At 37.3% G+C, this 26,548-nt stretch overlaps 1 protein-coding gene across 1 annotated transcript in view; it reads left to right on the forward strand.

Annotated features, from left to right (window-relative positions):
- Window positions 1–26,548, forward strand: part of LOC131521389 (DENN domain-containing protein 4B-like) — a 45,752-nt gene that overhangs the window by 11,136 nt on the left and 8,068 nt on the right. The window contains exons 2-23 of the mRNA XM_058746054.1: window positions 706–1,020; window positions 2,491–2,743; window positions 3,639–3,708; window positions 4,524–4,693; window positions 5,539–5,780; window positions 6,852–6,918; window positions 8,766–8,824; window positions 8,903–9,047; window positions 9,815–9,990; window positions 10,962–11,062; window positions 11,143–11,358; window positions 13,954–14,099; window positions 14,184–14,317; window positions 17,009–17,123; window positions 17,213–17,412; window positions 17,549–17,684; window positions 19,651–19,795; window positions 19,875–20,018; window positions 21,283–21,493; window positions 22,775–23,051; window positions 24,704–24,808; window positions 26,100–26,275. Of these exons, the coding sequence (XP_058602037.1) occupies window positions 725–1,020; window positions 2,491–2,743; window positions 3,639–3,708; window positions 4,524–4,693; window positions 5,539–5,780; window positions 6,852–6,918; window positions 8,766–8,824; window positions 8,903–9,047; window positions 9,815–9,990; window positions 10,962–11,062; window positions 11,143–11,358; window positions 13,954–14,099; window positions 14,184–14,317; window positions 17,009–17,123; window positions 17,213–17,412; window positions 17,549–17,684; window positions 19,651–19,795; window positions 19,875–20,018; window positions 21,283–21,493; window positions 22,775–23,051; window positions 24,704–24,808; window positions 26,100–26,275 (3,584 nt within the window). The 5' untranslated portion in view covers window positions 706–724. The remainder of the gene's footprint in view (window positions 1–705; window positions 1,021–2,490; window positions 2,744–3,638; window positions 3,709–4,523; window positions 4,694–5,538; window positions 5,781–6,851; window positions 6,919–8,765; window positions 8,825–8,902; window positions 9,048–9,814; window positions 9,991–10,961; window positions 11,063–11,142; window positions 11,359–13,953; window positions 14,100–14,183; window positions 14,318–17,008; window positions 17,124–17,212; window positions 17,413–17,548; window positions 17,685–19,650; window positions 19,796–19,874; window positions 20,019–21,282; window positions 21,494–22,774; window positions 23,052–24,703; window positions 24,809–26,099; window positions 26,276–26,548) is intronic.

Raw genomic sequence — 26,548 nt, forward strand, 5'->3', positions numbered from 1 at the left:
GATTTATTAAATTGAATTAATTAGACATCCTTTTTCTTAAATTTTTATTAAAATGTAATGAAACCATTCAAAGAGAATCCAGAAAAATTAAAACAGAAGACACAGAATTTGAGAGAAATTTAAGACCCTTTCACATCAATAACAACTAATGATAGCGCTCCGTTCATACATGTCGACTGTCCGACTTCTTTACGCTTTTATTCATCAAGGCTGCATTAAATTGATCAAAAGTGAGAGTAAAGACACTTATAATGTTCCAAAAGATTTCTATTTCAAATAAATGCTGTTCTTCTGAACTTTCTATTCATCTGTGAATCCTGAAAAATAAAATGTACGACAGTTTCCACAAAAATATTGTGCAGCACGACTTGATAACATTGATAATAATCAGAAATGTTTGTTGAGCAGCAAATCAGTAAATTAGAATATTGATCATATTTAAGTACAAAATTCGAATTTAGTTTTTCAGCCATTTTGACAGCCCTATCTTCTGCTGTTATATTTACAAAAGCTTATGCTTTCTGAATTTTGTGCGATGAACTGCATTTGTAGTAATTTATTCAAATTCAGTCAAAACTCAGATGCACCAACCTGACAAATGAAGATTCGCTCGGCTAATCTGATTGTACTGATTGTAGCTGATGATTTGGTGTGTGTGATGAGACTTGACATGCTCTGGTGTGTGTGTGTGTGTGTGTGTGTCAGTGGCGTTTAGACCGGCGTGATGGCGGAGGAGCGCTGTCCTCAGCTGGTGGATTATTTCGTGGTGGCGGGTCTGGCAGGTGCCGGGTCTCCGCTGGCCGAGGAGGGTCAGCAGCGGGGCGTGAGAGCGCTGCAGCCCGTCACTGATCTGGCCGTGATCGCCCGCGGACTCGGGGAAGACGTTCCTGAGGGATTCACCTGCATCGAGAAAACACAAGGAGGCCATCCGGCGGAGCTGAGCGCCGGCCTGCTCAACAACACACACATGTTCCTGTGCTACCGCCGAGGACACGACAAACCGCCCGTCGTCGAGCTGGGGTGAGAAAAAATAACATCTCCATATTTTCTGTTATTAGGCGATATTTTGCTGTATGTTATTGTGCTGGTATCTTAAGGACTGCCGTGGACAGCTGACTCCTAAAGTTTCTGATATTCTTCATATTCTGTGTGACGATCAGTTTAATATTTCCCCATAAGATTTTTACCTTTTATGGGCATTTTTACCTTTATAAAGCCATTTTTCTAAACGTGTGCTTTATCCTTTGAGTCAAATTCTTACATTTAATCAGTGAATTAGAATAAGACGACATCTGGGCTGTTACCAAGCAAATTAAATCAGTATCAACAAAATTCATCTTCTGAGGAAACACAGAAGCTGCGTCTGAAGATGTGTTTACACACGGTTTAATGCAGGACATGAATGCATTTAACCTGCAGTTACAAATACATAAATCATGTTTTGATATATTAAACATAAAACGTTGAATACTGTTATTTGAAATTGTTTTAAAAAATGAAAAGCTACTTTAAATGTGAAGCTAAAACCGCCAGCAGGTGGCAGCAAGTCACTGTTAATAAGTGAGTCATTGCGATTGAACCGAATCATTTAAATGGTTGATTCATTCAGGAACGAAACTCCATCATGTTGCTCAGAGACGCAAAACAGTGCTGTAGCTGTGTTTGGAATTATTTTTGTTGGCAATTAAGTCTCTTAATTAACTTAATTAACTGTTGTAAAAAAAATCAATATCACATTTGTAATCATGGTAATTTTTGGAGAAAAAACGGCACTCTTTGTGTGAAATTGATTAACTATATGAAATGATATAAATATATACATTTTCTGTCCCCATGTCTTGAATTTGTGATCATTCTAAATGTATGTTAATAGACTGAATCATGCAGAGAAAGAACACGCACTCGTCTAGACTTCACGTAATGTAAGCGTGCGCTCTGTAGAGGTGTTTTGAATGTTCTTTTGCAAAATACTCGATAATGTCAAATCACACATCGTTAAAACAACAATTACGATATTATCGCAGACGATATATATCGCAGACCCCTACAGCACATGTGTTTTATGTCGAGTGTCGTACAGTGTAAAGTAGGGCAGGGAAAATAAATCGATGCATAGCGAATCAAGAAATGATTCTGAGATTTTCCGAATGCATCTCGATTCTTTCTGGAGTGGATTCTGAGCTTAGTTTTGAGCAGCAGGTGGCGCTGCATGCTTCAGAAACAGCCGTACTCTGCTCGTTTCCAAATCCTTACACACATCTGCTGTTAAAATCTACGCTCAGAATCCATTCCAGAGAGAATCGAGATGCATTCAGAAGATATAAACTGAGAATCACAATTTTTTTGTATCAAATAGAGATCACAGTTCTCCCACGATTCTGAACTAAACTGAACTGAACTATTTAAAAGTGTTAATTTTATTGAATTATTAGACATTTTAATATGTGTATATATATATATGCGTGTGTTTTGTGTGTGTGTTTGTGTCAGTGTTCTGTACGAGGGCAAGGATCCGGTCCGGCCGGGATGGCATGTGATCGAGACGACTCCGTACAGTCGTTCTGCGAGCCTGAGCTCCGGCGGGCCTGCGACGCACCGCACTTTCCTGATGTTCCGCCGAGCGCCGGACTCACAGGCGCTGAACACGCTGGGCATCACCGAGATCTCGCTGCTGATGCCTAGCAAGGGCGAGACGGCACCGCACACCTACTGCAGAGTGGACAAGAACCTCAACACCGGCATGGTACTGATTCACTGAGTCACTGAGTCACTGATTCACTGATTCACTCAGATGATCGAGTGTTCCTCTCTTCTTTATTTACTCAGCACAGTTTGGTTTGTTACCTCCATATCATATAATTTGCACATTCTGCAAAGTTTGTTGTCAGTAAGGTTTTTTTTTTTTTAAGAAATGAATGCTTTTATTCATCAAGGATGCATTAAATTGATCAAAAGTGCCAGTAAAGACATTTATAATGTTATATTTCAAATAAATGCTGTTCTTTTGAACTTTCTATTCATCTGTGAATCCTGAAAAATAAAATGCATCACGGTTTCCGAAAATTCAGCTTTGATCACAGAAATTAATTACAGTTAATTCACATAAATCACTTTTGTTTACTGTATTTACTGTATATTTGATAACCTAAAATAGAATAACACAATAAAATAAAACTGCAAAATGCTTACAAAATTAAATAAAATTTAATATAAAAAAAGAATTAATGATGCTGAAAATTCAGCTTTGATCAAAGAAATAAATGACATTTTACAGTGTATTCACATAGAAAACATTTATTATAAATAGTTTTTACTGTATTTTTGATCAGATAAAGGCAGCCTTGGTGAACAGAAGGGACTTGTTTTAAAAACATTAATAAATCTCACTGACCCCAAACATTTGAACACTACTGTATGTTAGTGTGCAGAGGGTTTAAATGTGTCTCAGTGTGTTACAAGCGCTGAGCTTGTAATTATGTTCACATCTGCTTCTTCTTCCTCTTGACACACACTTCAGAAAATACCATCACTTGTGAACTTCCTCTTCTGCTTTATTTGTTTGTTTCTCTAACTCTCGGTTTCTTTTCTTTTGGTTTTGATTGCTTTTTGTGTGGGTGTGTGTGTGTGTGTGTGTTCAGTGGGGTCCGGCGCTGTATCTCTGCTACAAGCGTTCAGTGACTAAAGCAAACGCTCTGGTGTATGAGGCAGGTGAGTGTCACAAACACTCACACACACACACACACACACACACACTCACACACATACACACACATACATATATGAATTAACGTTTCTGCATTTGACGTTGAGAGCATCGGTCGTAATTTAGATATATTTTTGAGATGTAAAAATGCAGTTTTACAGATGCTAGAAACATGGCTTTCAAATGACAGATTGCTATCGAACAGCACACCTAGATTCCTGACTGATGAAGAAGAATTGACAGAGCAGCCGTCAAGTGTTAGATAATGTTCTAGGTTATTACAGAGGCTTTAGGTCCGATAATTAACACCTCTGTTTTTTCAGAATTTAGCAGTAAAAATTACTTGTCATCCAGTTTTTTATATCAACTATGCATTCCATTAGTTTCTCAATTTGGTGTGTTTCACCGGGCCGCGAAGAAATATAGAGCTGAGTATCATCAGCATAACAGTGAAAGCTAACACCATGTCTCCTGATAATATCTCCCAAGGGTAACATATAAAGCGTGAAAAGTAACGGCCCTAGTACTGAGCCTTGAGGTACTCCACACTGCACTTGTGATCGATATGATACCTCTTCATTCACTGCTACGAACTGATGGCGGTCAGATAAGTACGATTTGAACCATGCTAAGGCACTTCCACTAATGCCAACAAAGTTTTCTAGTCTATTCAAAAGAATGTTGTGGTCAATAGTGTCGAATGCAGCGCTAAGATCCAGTAGCACTAATAGAGAGACACTAATAGACACACACACACACACTCTCTCTATACTGTTTGTCTATCTGCAGTCTGCAAGCGTGTGTCTCTGTGTGTGTTCAGGTCTGATCAGTCGCTATCCTGAGGAGGATCTGGAGTCGTTTCCGCTGCCGGACTCTGTTCCGCTCTTCTGTCTGCCGATGGGAGTGACGGTGGAGAGCTGGCCGCTCAACACTAAATACCAGCTGCCCATCTTCTCCACCTTCGTCCTGACCAGCGCCTCCGGAGACAAGGTCCATCCCTCAGCTTACTCAGGATTAAACCTTCCGCTTAAGACCCGTTCACACCAATAAGAACTAACCATAGCGCTCTGTTCATTCTCAGTTTCTGTACATGTCCACTGTCCGACTTCTTGACACTTTTATCCATCAAAGACGCATTAAACTGATCAAAAGTGACAGTAAAGACATTTATATTGTTCCAAAAGATTTCTATTTCAAATAAATGCTGATCTGAACTTTCTATTCATCTGTGAATCCTGAAAAATAAAATCCATCACGGTTTTCATAAAAATATTGTGCAGCACAATTGTTTTCAACATTGATAATAATCAGAAATGTTTCTTGAGCAGCAAATCAGCATATTAGAATGATTTCTGAAGATCATGTGACACTGAAGACTGGAGTAATGATGCTTTGATCACAGAAATAAATTATATTTTACAATAAATTCACATAGAAAACAGCTGTTTTACATTGAAATAATATTTCAGAATTTTTACTGTATTTTTGATCAAATAAATGCAGCCTCGGTGAGCAGAAGCGACTTCTTTCAAAAACATTGCCAACCCCAAACCTTTGAACACTAGTATATGACATCTTAACGCTGGTGTTGATTTCTTCTTGTAGTTTATTATTTTCCCATCTTCTACTGTTATATTCGCTGCTTCAGTCTGATAGAAAAGCTTGTGCTTTCAAAATTTTAGCACAATAATAAACTGCATTTGAAGTAATTTATTCAAACTGATGCACCAACCTGACAAACAAAGGTTCGCTCCGTGTAGCATTGATTGCAGCTGATGATTTGGTCTCTTGATTGTGTGTGTGTGTGTGTGTGTGTGTGTGTGTGTGTGTCTCAGGTGTACGGCGCTGCGATCCAGTTCTACGAGGCGTATCCGCGCGAGTCTCTGTCGGAGCGTCAGTGTGTGCGTCTGGGTCTGCTGAGCGTCGTGGACCGGCGGCCCATCACCAACCGCAGCGTTCAGGTCAAGAAGAGCATCTGCGTTCTCTCACACTGGCCCTTCTTCAGCGTCTTCCAGAAGTTCCTCACCTTCATCTACAGATACTCCATCTCCGGACCACATGTGCTGCCGCTGGAGAAGTGAGTCATGCTCACACCACAAAACATTATTAATCATTACTTACTTATTTAGTCAAAAACTACATGAACTAGATTTTTGCTGAATTTGACTTCTAACATTAAACATTTTGAATGTACATGTCGTCAGTGTATTATTCACCTTTATGACCATTTCAGCAATTTCAAATCTGTATGAATGCTTTTTTATTTACTAAAACTGACGTTGTCTGAAGGTTCAAATATTTCAACACAATTGATTTGTGATTCTAGAAGTTTCAAGAACGGATCGTTCTTCAGGTTTCTTGCTATTTTTGATCAAGATGATCCTCCAGTTGAGAAAAAAAATATTTAAAGACTTTTTAAACTTCCTTTTTGGCATCTTATGTATTTTGATATTTAATAGTTTAGGTCTAAAAAACACATTTTTAAAAAAATGTCAAAAAACAACACTGGTACACAAAAGAAGATATTTTGAGAAATGTCTCTCCCGCAACGGATTAAAAAAATAATAATTGTTACCTTTTATCTGTAATTGTGGCTTTGTGTCACAATGTAAAAGTGAGTTTTTTCCCTCTGAATTCTGCATCTCGCCACTCTTTTTTTTTTTTTTTGGTCACAGTAAAAAGTGAAAAAGGTAATTCCAACTTTCATCTCACAATTTTTAATTTTTTCCTTACAATTCTGAGTTTATATCTAGCAATTCTGACTTTTTTTCTTGTGAATAAAAAAAGTCTTAATTGTGAGAAAACATCATGATTATCTTTATTTATTTCTTCATTCATTTATTTTATTCTGTGGCGGAAACAGGCTTCTATTTTGTTCGTATAATGAAGGTCAATGGGGTCCAATGTTGTTTAGCTCCCAATGATCATTTTTTTTATCAAATCTTTGTATTTTCTTGATTTAAAGGCAGTGCGAAACCTGCATCTATTTTATTTGCTGTAATGTGACGTGTTTGCAAGTGAAGCAGGATATTGAATAAAAAAGGCTGCACTTATTTTGATGCATTGAATTGATTGTGTGTTATTGAAAGATTAGTTTTCTGTAAATTACCGTATGCTAACCGCGATCCGTCTCTGCGTCTGTCTGCAGGCACATCTCGAGCTTCATGCACAACGTGCCGTTCCCGTCCGCTCAGCGTCCTCGGATCCTGGTGCAGGTGATTGATCTCAGATGAGTCTCAGAGTGTCTCAGCACGAGCTGATGTCTGATTAAACCTGCCGCTCCTCCGCAGGCGCCGGCCACCGAGGCGCGCTAGAGACACGTGGGTAACGGGTGATGAAGCTCGATCATCATCCTCCTCTCTGACCGTACCGTAGAGATCCAGAGCAAATCAGCTCAATCAGTAGTCCAGTATTTGATATCAAACTGATCGAGGGATTGATTGATTGATTAGGGGTTAATCTGGTGCTGGGCAGGAAATCAAAGCATGAGGTGGAAGCGGAAATCAGTGTGAAATGAGCTCAGAACAGTGTGTGTGTGTGTGTGTGTGTGTGTAGGGATGGGCGAAATATCCATTTATCTACAATATATTAAATGTTCTTTGATATTGTAATGATATTAATGCACCTTTTATTAGGACATGTGCCTCCTGGTCAGGAGATTCAGTTCAGTCCTGGGAATCAATTCTTAGAGAGTGTCCAGTTCAGAGTCGGTTCAGTGATTCATTTGCATCACTTCTCAGTGTTTTTGAAAAAAAAAAGTTTTCTCTTTATTTTTTAATTAGTATTTATTATTGCTGTCAAACGATTAATTGTGATTAATCGCATTCAAAATAAAAGTTTTTGTTTGCATAATATATGTGTGTGTGCTGTGTATATTTATGTATATATAAATACACATGCATGTATATATTTAAGAAAATATGTTGTTTATATATTAAATATATTTATGTATAATATAAAAATTAAGAATATAAATGTATATACATGTAAATATTTTCAAAATATACTGTATGTGTGTGTATTTATATATACATAATAAATATACACAGAACACACACATATATAATGTAAACAAAAACTTTATTTTGAATGTGATTAATTGCGATTAATCACAATTAATCGTTTGACAGCAATAATAAATACTAATTAAAAAATAAAGAGTTAAAATAAGAATATCACTTTATTTATTTTTATTTATTATTTTAAGTTTTAATCTTGTTTTATCTCATTTTAAACCATTTTAAGACTTCTTGATTAGATTAAATTACATTTCCTGAGGTTTTAATCCAGTTGAATGATTACTCAATACTTTTTTTTACTTACAATAAGTAAATAAATTAAGTAATAAATAATATAATTTTAAATATTTAGTTTATTTTGGTATTTATTATTTTAGGATTACAAATAACATTTTTAATGTAAAAAAAAAAAAAGAGAACTTTTTAATGTTTTAAGCTTGTTTTGTTTTATTTTAAATCATTTTAAGTCTTCTTGAGGTTCAGAATCACTAATCTGAAAGAAAAATAAAGTCAGTCGTTTCACTGCAAATACAGACATATCGAGACGTGTATTGACTAACATATTGGGATTTTGGCTGTATTGCCCAGCCCTAGTGTGTGTGTGTGTGTGTGTGTGTGTGTGTGTGTGTGTGTGTGTGTGTGTGTGTGTGTGTGTGTGTGTGTGTGTGTGTGTGTGTGTGTGTGTGTGTGTGTGTGTTTTTGTGAAAAGTCAGGACATAGATGTGTATAATGACGAGGGTATGGCAGGTATTACAAGGTGAAGGTGACATCACTTTTCAAAACGCTTATAAATCACTCAGAATGAGGTTTTTTTGGGGAAAGTTGAAATGCACAGTCTCCTGTAAGGGGTAGGTTTAGGTGTAGGGTTGGTGTAGGACAATAGCACATACAGTAAGTACAGTATAACAACCATTACGCCTATGGAGAGTCCCCACTTTTCACAAAAACGAACGTGTGTGTGTATGAGTGTGTGTGTGTGTGTGTGTGTGTGTCTCTCTCTCTGTGTGTGTGTGTGTATTAACCGTGTGTTTGTGTGTCCTCAGCTCTCTCCGTATGATAACCTGCTGCTCTGTCAGCCCGTCTCGTCTCCGCTGCCTCTCAGGTGAGTTCTTCTGCTGATGATCTGATTGGCTGCTGCGTCTGTGCTCTGTGTTCTGATTGGCTGATGCTCTGCTCTCAGTGGGGCCAGTTTTGTGAAGCTGCTGCAGAATCTGGGTCCGGAGAACGCGTGTTCGCTGCTGCTGGCGGTTCTGACCGAACACAAGCTGCTGCTGCACTCGCTGCGGCCCGATGTTCTGACGTCCGTCAGCGAAGCGCTCGTCTCCGTGAGTCCGGCACACATCACACTCACCTCTACACACTGATTCACTGCAGGGCTGTGCGAGATATACCGTCTGTGATAATATCTTAACGATGTGTTAAAAATCATGGTTGTTTTTCAAATAAATAAAAAATTATTTAATTAAAAGTAAACTAAGAATGAATAATTAAAATAAGATTACATTTTGATTTTTTTAAAATGTTTTAATGCGGTTGATCATGATTACAAGATAAGGATTTTTAAAACAGATTTTAATTGGAATAAGCAAATTAATAAGAAACTTCCATATCTTTTATAAAAATGTCAAAAAAAAAAAAGTTTTTAAAATAAAAATCATAGTTTTTTGAAAATGAGTTAAAATTAAACTAAAGACGAATTATTCAAAATAAATTAAAATTAAAATAAGATTATATTCAAATTGCATTTAGAAGTAGAGTGACATTTTTAATGTCTTATTTTAAATCGTTTTAGGTCTTCTTGAGGTCCCTGATTCAGAATCACTGATCTGATAGAAAAATAAAATCAGTCATTTCACTGCAAATACATAAAAGTACATAAAAAGTGCTGATGAGCTGAAAACACCAGCCACTTTTGAGTTTATTGACTTCTTTTGGGATCTTGTTTTTTTTTTATTTGTGCTAATTGGCAAGTTCAGTAATTCTGATGAAATTCGAGATTAACCATTGAACTGTCATCATGCATCCCTGAGCACCAGTTTTCGGTGTGACTTCCTGTCTCTGCTGGTCATGTGACGATGGTTTCCTGTGTCAGATGCCGTTTCCTCTGCGCTGGCACTGTCCGTATATCCCGCTGTGTCCGCTGCGGATGGCAGATGTGTTGTGTGCTCCCATGCCCTTCATCGTGGGCGTCCACTCCAGCTACTTCGACCTTTACGACCCGCCGACGGACGTGGTGTGTGTGGATCTGGACACCAACACCATCTTCCAGTGAGTCTTCCTGTGAGCTGACCGTATCCCAAACAAATGCTGTTCTTCTGAGCTTTCTATTCATCTGTGAATCCTGAAAAATAAAATACGTCACAGTTTCCACAAAAATATTGTGCAGCACAACTGTTTTCAACATTGATAATAATCAGAAATGTTTGTTGAGCAGTAAATCAGCATATTATTATGATTTCTGAAGATCATGTGACACTGAAGACTGCAGTAATGATGCTGAAAATACAGCTGCGCATCACAGAAATAAATTACAGTTTAACACATATTCACATAGAAAACAGCTGTTTTACATTATTATAATATTTCAGAATTTTACTGTAAATTTTATAAAATAAAATAAATTATAACAACAATTAAAATAAATTAAATCTTGATGAAAATATTCAAAATTTTTAAAAAGGACTGGATTAATGAGAAACTAATGAGAAATTAATGAGAAACTCCCATGACTAATATTTTGTTCATTTTGACATTTATTATTTTAGAAATCACATAATTAAAAAAAAAAAAAAAAAAAAGTCAAGGTTTAAATAAAAACACAGTTGTTAAAATTAAATCAAAATTAAACTAAGAATGAATTAACAGTCAATTAATAACAAGAATTAAAATAAGAAAAAAGACAAAATAATTATTTTTATGTTTTAATAATAATATTATCTCAGTGATGCTAAAATAACTCTGGTCAGTAGGTTAAAATAAATACAATTAATTTGTGATTCTAGAAGTTTCAGGAACTGAATGTTCTTCAGAGTTTTTGCTGTCTTTGATCTTCCAGTTGATCATGATTACTAGATAACAATTAAAAATATATATATATTTTTTTTATTTACAATAAACAAATTAATAAGAAACTGCCATTCATTTTTAGATTCTAATAATATTTCACAATTTTTACAGTATTGTTGATCAAATAAACGCAGTCTTGCTGAGCAGAAGAATCGTGTTCTTTGTGTCTCCAGGTCTGAAGATAAGAAGCCTCTGTCCTGGAGATCTCTGCCGAGGAAGCATGGGAAGATCCTGCTGAACTCTCTGACCAACCTGCACAAAACTCTGGAGAAGAGTGAGTGACCTCACACACACACACACACACACTGGTGATGTCACTTCCTGTCCTCACGCGTCTCTCCCTCTGTGGGTCAGTCTATACTCCGGGTCAGGAGGAGGCCACGCTGGAGTTCTTGCTGACGGACTACGATCTGATCTACGGCCGTCAGAAGCAGCTGGAGCTGGAGATCCAGGAGGCCTTCCTGCGCTTCATGAGCTGCTTGCTGAGAGGATACCGCTCCTTCCTGCTGCCCATCACACAAGCTCCGTCTGACCGAACCACGGACTGCAGCTCGCTCTTCAACCTGCAGGGTCAGAACACACACACACACACACACTCACACACACACACACACACACACACACTCTCTCTCACACACACACACACACACACACACACACACACACACACACACACACACACACACACCTCCTCACTCACTCACACACACACACACACACACGTTTGTTTTCTATACTTGTGAGGACTTTCATAGACTTCTATTGTTTTTATACTGACCTAACAATATTTTCTATTGCCCTACACCAACCCTACCCCTAAACCTACCCCTTACAGAAATCTTTTTGCATTTTTACATTTTGAGATAAACTTCATTCAGTATTTTTAATAATTTATTTCCCTTGTGAGGACCGGCCAAATGTCCTCACAAAGTCAAAAATGTTAGGTTTTACTATCCTTGTGGGGACATCTGGTCCTCACAAGTATAGCTAAACAAGCCCACACACACATATGCACAGACACACACACACACTCACTCACTCACACACACACACACACATGCACAGACACACACACACACACACACACACACACACACACACACACACACACACACACACACACACACACACACACACTCTCACACACACACACACACACACACACACTCACACACACACACACACACACACACTCTCACACACACACACACACACACACACACACACACACACACACACACACACACACACACACACTCCTCCTCACTCACTCACTCACTCACCACACACACACACACACACACACACACACACACACTCACTCACTCACTCACACACACACACACACACACACACACACACACACACACACACACACACACACACACTCACACACACACTCACACACACACACACACACACACACACACACACACACTCACTCACACACTCACTCACTCACTCCTCACACACACACACACACACACTCACTCACTCACACACACACACACACACACACACACACACACTCACTCACTCACACACACACACACACACACACACACACACTCTCTCACACACACACACACACACACACACACACACACACACACACACACACACTCACACACACACACACACACACACACACACACACACACACACACTCACTCACTCCTCACTCACACACACACACACACACACACACACACACACTCCTCACTCACTCACTCACACACACACACACACACACACACACACACACACTCACACACTCACACACTCACACACTCACACACACACACTCACACTCACACACACACACACACACACACTCACTAAGTTGAGAGCGACTCTTGAAGAACCAGTATCTTCTACTGTTCACTGTTTGAAGAATTAATCTTCCAGAATCTGGCAGAAAGCTTTAGGAGCTCATTTTTATTCCCTCTTCTGTCCTGAAAAGTCTGTCTTGCAGAGATTGACTAGAAATGAGCTCCTAAAACTTACTGCCAGATTCTGGAAGATATATTCTGCCCAGTGGTCATGCCTTAACTTTGCTAATTCTATTATTGCATTAATATTGCATGCTTCTCATGAGCATTTAATAATTTTTCTTTTCATTTAATAGAGTCTTTTTGGCTCATTTTATCTGTAAAAGAAAACCTGCCTTTAATAATTCAGCAGTCTTTGACTTCCAGCCTTCACGGACAATTATATATCACTTATAAATGATTAAATACAAAATGAATAGTAGTTATTAAGATTGATGTGGTTTGGAATTGGTAAAATGTGCTTGGAAAAAAAAAGAATATCAACTTTCCTAATAATTATGCACACACTGTATATAAATATAAAAATAAAATATAATGAAAACTAATATAAAAATAAAAACTAATTCAAAATATTAGTGAAAACTATAATAGTGTCTCGGTGATGCTAAAATAACTCCGGTCAGCAGGTTAAAATAATTAAAGACAAAAAATATTTTTTGCTTAAGAAAATTAATCAGAAACTTCCAAAAAAAAAACCTCTCGATCATACACAGTTTTTTCTTAAAATAAGAATGAAGATTTATCAAATTATAAATTGCATTCTGCACTAATATACAGTATTAAATTCAATTATTTAAATTACATCAGCTAATGCACTTATCAAGATAACAAAAGCTGTCAAATGTCAGAAATTTTGCTTTTAATGACAAAAAGTTTTCAAAATGAATCATTTAACTTTTGCAAAAGAGGGGAAGAATATGTTAAAATACGTCATTTAATACATAAACACAAGTTTATGAATAAAAAAGCTTTTCTGTGTGTTTGGCTGCAGTTAAAGCAGAATCATCTGCTCACGTTTGTCTCTGGATCATAATTCTGTCCTAGAAATCAGGATTAGATATTAAATAATGCCATGCATGTGAAAACGGGCCGAGAATCGATCAGATAGCTGTAATGCGTCTCAGATTCAGACAGGAATCATGTGTTTGTGTGTTTTTCTGGTGTTTAAGAGAGAAAACCAGACAAACAAAAATGCTAAAAAAGGCATTTTAGTGTGAAAGTGTGACGTTGAAGAGCAAAACAGACACTATTTCTGGAAGCAGCAGCCTATAATTAGTAAGAAGCAAGCGCTGTGTGTCGTTGAGCAGATGTGACGGTGGTTTTCTGTCTGCAGGCTTCCTGAAGTCTCGCGATCGAGCGCAGCAGAAGTTTTACACGCAGCTCACGAAGACGCAGATGTTCACGCAGTTCATCGAGGAGTGTTCCTTCGTCAGCGACCGCCACGGCTGCCTCGAGTTCTTCGACGAGTGTGTGCAGAAGGTCAGACGCTCACCTGCAGTCACCTGACCGCAGCGGCCAATCAGATCGCTCCTGTGACACCTGTGTGTGTGTGTGTGTGTGTAGGTGGACGTGGAGAAGCCGGAGGATGTGCGTCTGATCGATCGTGACGAGTGTCACAGCGGTGAACACACAGTGTTTATTATGCCTCCGGAGGAGCCGCAGGAGGCCGATGGCTCCGAGTGTCCTGCACACTACAGGTGTGTGATCATCAGTGATACCTGTCCATCATCATCATCATCCTCAGCGATGATCGTCCATTAATAACGCTCTCCATGTCTGATATTACTTCCCTTCTCAGCTGACGTCACTGAGGCCTGCAGGCTTTGGGTTAACCAGCATTACTGATAGTAATTGTAAGCTAGTGTTGTATTGGTTAATATTAACCAGTTATTGTTTTAGTTACTGTATGTGATGTGTAAAATCCTGCAGTGATGATGTGAACTAAATTGGCTTGTGGGTCATTAATATTTAAAATAAAAACAATCAAATAATTAATTAAATAAATAAATAATAAAAATGTAAAATTAAAATAATTTAAGAAAAATATTAATTCATGAATAAATTAAAATAATTTCATGTAAAATTAAAATAAAAAACTTTTCTAAAAAGTAATTAATTTAAAATAAAACAAATAAAAAATGTATTAAATCATAGAAATGTCAAATTAAAATAAATCAATAATTTTCAAAAGAAACACAATCCAAAAGCATTTTCTTAAAATGAGTTAAATCATAAACATGTAAAACCAAAATAAATAAATAGTTTAAAATAAAAAACACCAAAAAACATTAATTATAATAACACTAAAATGAATCAAATTAAACCAAAATATGTCAAATTAAGATAAATTAAATTTTAAAATATATTACAGTAGAAAACAGTTCTTTTAAATTGTAATAATATTTTACAATATTACAGTTTTTTTATTTTTGTATCAAATAAATGCAACTTTAGTGAAAAGAAGAGACTTTTTAAAAAAAACGTAATTATTTCAAACTTTTGACTGGTGTATATATATATATATATATATAGAGAGAGAGAGAGAGAGAGAGAATTTTATATATATACACGCCTTTTGTTGGTGTTTGGCAGATAATGGCTTTTTCAAGACACGTAAAAACTTGAAATGCATCATTAACACCACAGTTACACACCACCTGACTGTGCAACGTAACATAAATGAGGAAGATAACATACAACATCAACACAGAAGGAAAGAAAAAATGAACAATTAATGAACGCACAAAAACTGGTGCTGGAGAGACATTGAGCTCTAACACTGGAAAAGAGCTTTTATCAGTCAAACCCCCCGCACCTGACCTGCCACACACACACACACACACCATCTGCTGGCTGAGAGCGCTAATGCACACAGGACTGTAACACGCTTCAGTTTTTTGACCTCAATTTAGAAACGAAAAACCCCTGTGAGCTGTGAGCCCATGACGGTGGAAACAGAAGTGCAGAAATACCCCTTTCTGGGTTTTTTCACTCTATAGTAGCGCACACATCATGATTCACTCAAAATACAGCACATTACAGAAGAACAGCGAGTGAATGTGATTATATTAGGCATGGGCCGGTATGAGATTCTGACGGTATGATAACCTTAGATAAAAATATCACGGTTTCACGGTATTGCGATTATAGCTCTAAAATGTCTGGGTAAAAAACAACAACGTTTTTTCCACTGAACACAATACATTTTATTTTTAAAGAAACATATAGAACATTTTGGAACGGTAAACATGTCAGGCTAAATAATTAATATAAATAATTGAATTCTTGTTAATTAAATTACGTGCAGTCACTTAAGTGAGACTAAACCTGCAGCTCAACAATAATCAGAACATAAATAAATTATTTTCTGCAAAAAAATAAAAAATAAATAAAATAAAAATAAAAATCCTTCTAAATGAAATTGAAAATGCAGTCACTTAACCTAAACCTATAGCTCAATAATCCAAAACATAAATCAAAACAATTTCTGTAAAAAATTAAAAATGCAGTCATTAAACCTGCAGCTCAACAAGGTTTTTGGAGACATGCTCACTTTCTACACATTCATCTTTCAGTCCAAGTTATGAGCGGTGAGGTGCAAAGATGTGTGCACATACACATCAGGAGAGAGCGTGAGTGTGTCTCACACACACACACACACACACACACACACACACACACGGTCTCTCTCTGTATAACACTCAAACAGTGGCAAAGACACCTGAGCCAGCAGTTTGTTTCTTTTTTAAATGACGTGATTTTGAACAGATGTAAACAATGGCAGGAGGCTTAAAATTATAGATGTGAAAGCAGCTAAATGTATTGTACTAAATCACAGAAACGTAGTACTTTAGTCTGCTATTCCCCGCTCTGTGAAGTAATGTGAGGGAGGAAACTAGTTGACCTTAGCTAGTTAATTTAGGTAGCAAGCCAAATAGTATTTATTTCAACACTGAAACAACCGGCGAATGGGTCTCTGTCTGGATCGAGGGTGAAAGAGGGAGAAATGAAGACGACACAGATATATCGTTTGTGTACGACCTGGAAGTATTTATTTAGCGATCAGGGGTCCAGGGATTCACCTCATGCGGCCATCATCCTACACACAGGTCTTCACTGCTCACAACTGAGAGAGTCCTGCACTTTCCGTCTTTGACGACACGTAAAAAAACTGCGCATACCGCAGGAACGGTATAACGGAAAATTTTAGTGGTTTTGAAACCGTGAATTTTCCAAACCGCGGTATACCTTGAAACCGGTTATCGTCCCATGCCTAGATTATATGAAACACAGCTCGCTTACTCCTCAACTTAAACTGGGTTTACTGGCTCCTCAGCTGTTTTTGTTCACTAAACTCTTGTTTCGTGTGTGTGTGTGTGTGTGTGCAGCTACGACACGTTCCCAGTCCTCCAGTCGGATCTGTTCGATCGGCCGCAGGATCAGCTGCGGACTCCGGCTAAAGGAAGTGCCCCCAGTAGCCCCGCCCCCCGCCGCACCAAACAGGTATGACCCTCAGCTGAAAGTCAGGTCACGGGGTCAGAGGTCAGAGGTCAGCCGGCTGACGCTGTGTGTGTGTGTGTGTGTGTGTGCAGGAGATCAAGCTGGCGCAGAAGAAGGCGCAGAAGTACTCGACAGTGCCGGAGATGTGGTCCAAATGCCTGCTGGGTCACTGCTACGGACTCTGGTTCATCTGCTTACCAACATTCGTCAAAGCAGAGAGCACTAAAGTCCGAGCGCTGCACGCCGCGTACGAGGTGCTCAAACACATGGAGACACGCAAGGTGGTCCTGCCAGGACGAGGTCAGAGACACACACTCTCACACACACACACACACACACACACGCATCGATATGCACTAATGATATGATGTAGACGCAGTTAGTGTGTTGTTGTTTGTCTCACTCCTGATGTGTGTGTGTGTGTGTGTGTCACAGGTGTGTTACCGTATCCTCATGCAGCTGTGTGGTCAGTACGGTCAGCCGGTTCTTGCGGTCAGAGTTCTGCTGGAGATGAAGCGGGCAGGAATTACGCCCAACACCATCACATACGGATACTACAATAAAGTGACGTATTTCATATTAATGAGCTCACACAGGGCTTCCCAAACTCGGGTTTAAAAGCTAATAATTCATTAAATTATAAAAATATGCAATGAAAATAAGTCATTTTAAAAACAAAAACAATCAGATAATTAATGAAATCATAAATAATTAAAATAAAGAAATAATTTAAAAAGAAAAATTATCAAAAACAATTACTAAAAATGAAATCATAAAAATGTATACATATACAAATAAATACATAATTAAAAAATAAAAATGACCCAAAACATTTACTTTTTTTATCATAAAAATGTCAAATTACAATAAATAAATTTAAATTGAAAACAATCAAAAAACATTAAAAAAAAATATTTAAAAAAATCATAAGAATATCATATTAAAATAAGTTATTTTAATAATAAAAACCACCATTTACTAAAATTAGTTAAATCATAAAAATGTAAGATTAAAACAAATAAATTGTTTAAAATGAAAAACAATAAAAAACACTTTCTAAAAATGAAATCATAAATATGTAAAATTAAATAAATAAGGTAAAAAGAAAAGCCACCAAAATATTTTCTAAATTTTTTCATAAGTCAGAAAAATGTAGGGGTGTAGTTCAACAGTCATAAATAGCCTACTGAGGATAACACGGGGAAAATATGTAACGGATGCCTCGCAGATATAAACAGGGTAAATATTGCTTTATGTTTTGATTAAAAGACAGTTAATATTAGCTGGCTGCATATCATATTCCTTATTACTACATATCAGAGCTGATGAAACCGGAGATTTGCACTAAATAAAATTAAATAATCCACATAAGATGAAATCAACAGATGCAAGAAGTATTCGATGAAGCCCGTGTGCATTAATGTCTACTCTAACTGTATAGAGATTTTCACGGAGCCGAATATCCTGCTAATCTTTCCGATTTTGAAGCATAGCTTACTGCCACATAAAACCCCATAGTTTTATCCAGACCCGGTTCCAGAGTTAAATACTGCAGGGGCTTCAGAAAGTGTGCTCTAGCCTCAATGCACATGCTTTTTCACGTATGTTTTTGTCCCGTCCTTTGCTCTTTCGAGTGTGAATCCCGCATAAATATGCGGATGTCATTCCCAAAACTTTGTAGCGTGTATGTGGACGAAAAATATGAGTTCTGTACAAATTCTGAATGGATTGTAGGCTATATAGCCTAGAACGCACACAAAGAGCACTGCCTTTATCACTAAAAAGCTGTCCCTCGTCTTAATTCATCGTGATCTCAGTAAGTTTTGTTATAATGAGAGGATTCGAGCTTGCACTGGACCAAACGAAACCTTTTGATTCTCTCCAGAGCGCAAACACAAGTATGCATTAACGTTAGATAGTTTGCCAGATCAGTTTCGCCAATGTGATAGTGAATAGATAATATCTCAAGCTTTTACGTCATTCCCGAGCACCCACGAGATCAGCGCCAATATGTTCACAGCAGGCAAACATCAAATTAGAACCAGATGAAATGTTTTGAAATCACTTGTACTCTACCTGATCGAAAAAAATCCTCCTACAGAAGCATCGAATCTTCGACTATTCGGGGTCACCCCTATAAAAATGTAAAATTGAAATAAATGAATCAGTTAAAAAACACTTGCTAAAAATTAAATAATAAAAATGTCAAATTAAAATACATAAATAATTTAAAAATAAAAACAACCAAAAAACATTTGCTAAAATTAATTAAATCGTAAAAATGTGAAATTAAGATAAATCTTTTTTAAATAAAAACAAAGTAAAACACTTGAAAGCAAAAGATGAAAGTTCTGTTTAGCTGCATGTCATGTGAGCATTAACCAGGAGAACAATGAACATGTGAATGTGTTGTTCAGTTATTGAAATATGAATATGAGTGATGAAAGAGTTTGGGAACCCCTGATATAATGTACAGATGAAAGTCTTCTCTTCACTCATGCGTGTGTGTGTTTTATTTTGCCGTCTGTAGGCGGTGCTGGAGAGCAAATGGCCATCCACCAATCAGGGAGGGCGTCTTCGCTGGGCGAAGCTGCGTAACGTGGTATTGGCCGTGGCTCATTTCAGGCAGCCAATCAAACAGCAGCAGAGGAGCGCGTCATTCAGCACCCCCGCAGGTCAGAGAAGCCCCGCCTCCTGTGCATGATTGACAGCCGTCAGCAGCGTCACATTCTCACATTCTGCTCCTGTTTACAGGAGATGCGCTGTCCAAGCTCCGCCCCTACTCGGCTCTGATTCGTCAGTCCAGCTGGAGCGGGTTGAGTGAGAGCTCGAGCCACGAATCGCTGACGAGTCTGGCCAAGAGCAGCAGTCTGAGCAGCGTTCAGCCGTCAGGAAGCAGTGAGTGATTGATAATCCAGACTCACGTCTGATCTTCCTGTTTCTGACCCTGCAGCACAAAAGCAGTCATAAGTATCATGAGTATATTTGTAGCAATAGCCAACAATACATTGTATGGGTCAGAATTATACATTTTGACAGAAATCATTAGGATATTAGTTTTTTTTGCTTACACACAAAATTAGTAGTCGACCGATATATCGGCCGATATTTGGGATTTTACAAATATCGGCTTCGGCCGATAAGCTTTTCTATTTGGCCAAGGTGGGATTTTTATTTTGACAGCGCACCAGACTTTTATTTTGACGTGCTGAGAACAGCGCTCTCATTCTCCTGTCGTCGTTAACAGTTCTGTCTAATACTGAGAAATCGAATAATCAGATAAAATGGTTAAACAAAGGAATTAATGTATACAAAAAGTATTATAACGATTGCCTTTAAATTATTAGTAATAGAAAGGCAAACATTATAATACTTTCTCGTTTGCCGTCAGCATTAAGCAAATACGCATTTATATAATTTAAACAAATCTTTGAATGACTAATGAACATTTAATTTCACAAACCTTGCAAACTCAGTCGGATCCAGCTGTGAGATCTTGTGAAGTGTGCGTGTGTCTCCTGCATGATCGCGTGTTCTCTGCGTGACGGTCGGTCCGTGCGAATTGAATGCTTAAAACTTTAAACTCGTGATTTCAAATTATGCTGCGCTTTATGCATTTGCCCGCTGTCACATTCATGCCATTTCCACTGTGTGCTGTATCTAAAATGAGTGTTACCTTGGCTTTATTTGAAAAATATGATGCACTCAGCACACCAATGCACTCAAACTTCCCAGAATACTGAGTCTTTTTGTCGGCTATCGACCACCCTACTTTCCAAGATATCGGCATCGGCTGTCAAAAAACCCGTATCGGTCAACCACTACACAAAATCTTTACTTGTCACACAATTTCTGAAAGCTGACACTCAGCAGAAACACACACCAAATCTGCAAAACCAGACACTAATTCTCAGCCTCAGTTTTCAATTTCATAAAACACTTTTTGCAAAACACAACATACAGTTCTCTATGTAACACACATTTTCTCAATATTTGATTTTCTCACCCTCAGATTCCAGATTTTTAAATAGTTATATCTCAGCAAATATTGTCCGATCCTAACAAACCATACATCAGTGGAAAGATTATTTATTCAAAGAATTGACCCTTATGACTGGTTTTGTGGTTCAGGGTCTCATTTCAGTCTTTGTTTGTTTATCAGAGCTGAAGCTGTCAAAGAAAGCAGCTGCGCAGACGGCCGCAGACGGTGCATCCGCAGCCTCACGCAAGCCTCCTGCCGGCCGTCATGAAACACTGAGTCCTCCAGCGCCTGTGCTTGTGCGCCGCAGCGACATCTGCCTGTCCACCTTCTACAAAGACTGCGCAGAGAGCGCAGATGCAGACTGCAGGTGTCAGCCGGGGAGGGACAGCAGGTACTCAGACAGATTAAACAAGCATAAATGAGTAAAAAAAAAAATTATTCACCCCTTCAACAACTATCTGATTAAAATAAATTCAATTTTTTTTTTTTTATTTGAACAAATTAATTTAATCAGAAATCATAAAAACTATTTTTGCATTTTATTTTTATTTAATTTAAAGAAATTAATTAAATCATGGAAACATACACAAATAAAATAATTAAAAAAATTATATTTTATTTTCCATTTATTAACAAATTAATGAAATCATAAAATTGTAAAATCAAAATAATTTAAAAAAATTAAAACAATCAAGACAAAACACGTGTTTATTAGTGGGTTACTGCTCTTAAACAGTAACTAATCTCTTCATTACTCTTCATGGAAAGCAGCTTGAGCAAAGGATGTGCAAAAATGCTTATTTTCAAAGGTGGGTTCTTGAATCCACTTGAATGAGTGGATCTTCATTATAATTAGCTCTAGTTGACTGATTTATTGTGATGTCCACTAGACCAGCGGCTCTCAGCCAGGGTTTCAGGACCTCAAGATGACTTCAAATCATTAAACATAAAAGCATGCTGCAAAATAAGTTTAAACGAATAAAAATCAAGATATTTCTTATTTTAATTCACCCCATCTGGTTAAAATAAATAACGAAAAAATAAAAATAAAAACAATCAAAAAATGCTAAAGAATTAAATAATAAAAAAGTACACATTTTTGAAAAACAGATAACTTAAAACAACAAGAAAAGTACTAAAATTAAATCAAAATTGTAACATTAAGATAAATAATACAAAAAATGACTAAAATTAATTAAATATAAATAGATAAATGAATAATTTTGGAAAAAAATTACGAGCAACTTTTTTTTCTGGAGTCCAGAAATTTATTGTACAGAAACTAGGTGTGTCTATAGATGAAAAATGCAAATAAATAAATAAATATAAATAAATAAATGCTATTGCATTAATTGCAAATTTGATTAATTGCAAATTAATTGCAACTGATGAACCAGAAGAAATACTGGATCATGAGAGGCCGTGGAGAGCGCTTGAGAGCCGCTGGATTAGACACTGAATAGACGTGTTGATTAGGTGTGTTCACATGTGTGTTGAGTTCACAGAGAATGAAATTGATTGGTTTTTACTTATTTACTGACAAATATATTTATAAACTCGTTACTTATTTTGAAAAGAAGCTTTTGTATGAGTTCAGAAAGGAGCTTGTTTTGTGTGATTGTTATTGGTGGCAGGTTAACAGGTTTTGTGTCGTTTCGCTCGCGCTCTGCAGGTCGGTGGAAGTCAGGGAGACTCTGAACAGAAAGTCGGTAGATGAAAACTACAACAACGTTTTGTCTCCGAGCCGCGGTCTGGCCGGGAAGCTGCAGCAGCTGCTGACGCCTACGAGGAACCGTGCATCGGTGCGACGAGCCGCTAGCGTAGACGACCGGCGGCCGGGAGCGAACGGACACTCGCACCGCACCTCCGAGCAGAAACCCTCGCGCAAGAGCCAGATGACCGAGAGTCTGCTGAAGGCCAAGGAGCGGCTGTACAACGCCACGTCTGAGGTGACTAGAACTAGAGCTGACGTCAAATTGATTCAAAACCATTGGTGATGAACATGGACAACGACGGGGTCTATTAGAATGCAGTTATATGAGATGAAAATTCAAGATATGAGTGTGTATCATGTATCTGCACGAGTTTATACAGCAGTTCAATACACAAATTAATATTGTGTGCTACATTTTAGACACAAAGTTGTAGGGCTGTCAAAATGGCTGAAAAACTAAATTCAAATTTTGTACTTAAATATGAACAATATTCGAATTATATTGAGGCCACAAGAGGGCGCATCGAGCAAAATATTACTAATGCACGTTTCTTCAAAGCAATAAAATAACATGACTATGTTTGAAAAAAGTGCATAATGTTTAAAATAATGTTTATAAACCATATATAATTAATTAAGTTGCTGAAACAATTAGAAACAAAACAGCATCATGTATGTATAGTTTAATACAAAGGACTGAAAACCAATCACATAGAGCACTTTTTCATTTAAAAACATGAGATGCAGTGGCTTCCGCTGGATTGGCTAAAAAAAACATTAAAATGCAACAACACTTGCATCGTCATCGCATCTTGTGTGCCACTGATAAAGCTGCCTGACGCACATCTAACATTTGATTGCAACGCTTTTGCAATTTTATTTTAAATTCAACGAATATTCGAAATTCAAAAAAACATTGACAGCCCTACAAAGTTGCCTGTTTTTGCTCAATTTCACAAATGAAAATAGTTCAATTCAAAGTTACAGCAGAACTGATGAGCATCTCTGATCAGCACACAGTGGTGATTCGTTACTGAATGAATTCATGGTTTTGAATGAATCGAGTGAGTCAGTGATTCAGTGACTCATTCATTAATGTCATTCATGTCATGTATGCATTTGTTGTGATTTGACTGCTACCTTGGCCAGGTCTCTCTTGTAAAAGAGATTTTTGAATCTCAATGGGACCTCCTGGTTAAATAAAGGTATAAATTAAGCCAGTCACTTGCTTCATTTCTGAATGAATCAGTTGAATGAATAATTCAATGACTCACTCATTAAGACAGTGACACACCACCACCTACTGGTGCTATTAGTTCATATCATATCGAGAGTATCATTTCATTTTTTAATAATCATTTTATATTTCTATATTCATTTTTTAAAAAACCATTAAAGGGTTAGTTCACCCAAAAATGTAAATTAGGCCATGATTTACTCACCCTCAAGGCATCCTAGGTGTATATCACTTTCTTCTTTCAGACGAATCCAATCGGAGTTATATTAAAAATTATCCTGGCTCTTCCAAGCTTAATAATGGCAGTGGGTGGCTGTTTTTGTTCAACAGTTCAAAAGTAGTCAAATAAAGTGCATCCATCCATAATAAAACGTGCCTCACATGGCTCCGGGGGGTGAATAAAGGCCTAATACCTATTTATTATCATTTATTTATGCAATGTTGAATCGAAATATTTTTTTCTAAAGCTGCTCTTTTAATGTTCAATGCTTTTCTCATCACAATAATAATTTCAAATCATCTTTTGAGGGGTAATTTCTCAGCCTAAATTGATCTGCGATTAATTTGCAATTATTTAGATTAATTTATTGGCATTAATTAGATTCCATCGACAACCCTAATAATAATTGTGAGTATCTCTATGTCTGTAGAGTTCTCTGTCTGTAGGGAGTGACATTGACATGATGGACATCCAGACGCTGGCGGTTCCTCTCAGGAAGTCGTGGGATTCTGCACAGGAAGGGGCGGGCATTGAGGTTTGACGACACTTTTTTTGGCAATATTATGAAATATTGACTGTTTACTATTGTTACTGTTTTTGCTTACATTATCAACACGGTGTTTTCCTGTTTAAAACTCTAAAGTTGCTTTGACACAATCTGTGTAGTATAAGTAAGGGATAATGTATGGCTAGCTGTGCATTAAATGATTGTAATGCACGACATGGAGGACAAGACAACGTGGTTGCCTCTGCGAAGTGCATTAAAGTCGTTTAATGCACAGCTAACCATGCATTATCCCGCTTATACCTTGGTCATTTGCCAGCATTTACAAGTTAAAGCTGTTAATGATGTTTCGCAGCGCAATATTTGACCGGAACGGTAAAAATGATGGTTATTTTCATCAGTTACGACTCGTTAACATTCTGCCCGCTTCAGACCAGACTCATAGATGAAATAGTGCGGCAAGATCACATTTATTTGAATGAATTATAGCATTTATTTCAATTAATTATTGAGAGAGAGAGAGAGAGAGATGACAGTTGTGTTTTCATTATCTTTGTCTGCGCATCTCTCTCTACAAACAATGAACCTGTTTTACTTCAAAAACAGCTATTTTACATCTCGTTGCTGAGGAATATAATGTAGCGATCTAGTATCTAGGTTAATTTATTAATAAAAGTCGCTGGGAAGCGTTTACAAGTTTGTGTTTGTGTGTGTGTGTGTGTGTGTGTGTGCAGTGCAATCTCCGACTCTCTCTCTCTCTCTGTGTGTGTGTCAAGTCAAGTCACCTTTATTTATACAGCGCTTTTAACAATACAGATTGTGTCAAAGAAGCTTTACAGGAAAATAGTGTGTCAATTATGCAAAAGCACAATAGTAAACACTATTGCGGAGACCTGGACAGCTAGATGAGTCACTAATTATCCGAGAAAAGTAATGGCCCTAGTACTGAGCCTTGAGGTACTCCATACTGCACTTGTGATCGATATGATACCTCTTCATTCACTGCTTTGATGGAGATCAGATAAGTAAGATTTGAACCATGCCAACTAATGCCAGCAAAGTTTTCTAGTCTATTCAAAAGAATGTTGTGTGTGTGCCAGTGATTTGTGTGGGTTTGTGTGCATCAATTAAAGCAGTGCATTAATATAAAACGTGATTAAACTGACTTGGACCTGTGCATTCAATCAGAATCGAGTATTCAGGCAGACCATGGAATAAAGCACTATAGAAATAAAGGTGACTTGGCAGTGATCAGACTGTCTCGTGCTGAGGTGAATCCGTCTCTGTGAGTGTGTTTATGTTTATTTCTGTGTCTGTGCAGGTGCAGATGTCGAGCTGCTCGCTGTGCCGCAGCTGTAATTCTCTGGTGTATGATGAGGAGATCATGGCCGGCTGGACGTCTGATGACTCTAATCTCAACACCACCTGTCCGTTCTGCTCTGCGCCGTTCGTGCCGCTGCTAAACGCAGAGATCTGTGACCTGGGGCCCGTCTGCAGGTAACGCAGACTACTAGAACTAACACCAGATTTAACATTGTTAGTTCAAATAAAATAAACATTAACTGAAATAAAATTACATTTATTTAAAAAAAGCAGCATTTCTCATTTTCATTTAATTTAATACAAATTTATGTACTAAAATAACTAAAACTGAAATAAAAATTTATTAAAAAAAACTATAGACGTATTTAAAAAATACAATTATTTTGAAACATTATTTATTAAAGAAAAAAAATATATATTGTTTTTAAAGAGTAGATTATAATAATT

This window comes from Onychostoma macrolepis, chromosome 16 (genome assembly GCF_012432095.1).
Source record: "Onychostoma macrolepis isolate SWU-2019 chromosome 16, ASM1243209v1, whole genome shotgun sequence".
NCBI classification, from domain to species: domain Eukaryota; kingdom Metazoa; phylum Chordata; class Actinopteri; order Cypriniformes; family Cyprinidae; genus Onychostoma; species Onychostoma macrolepis.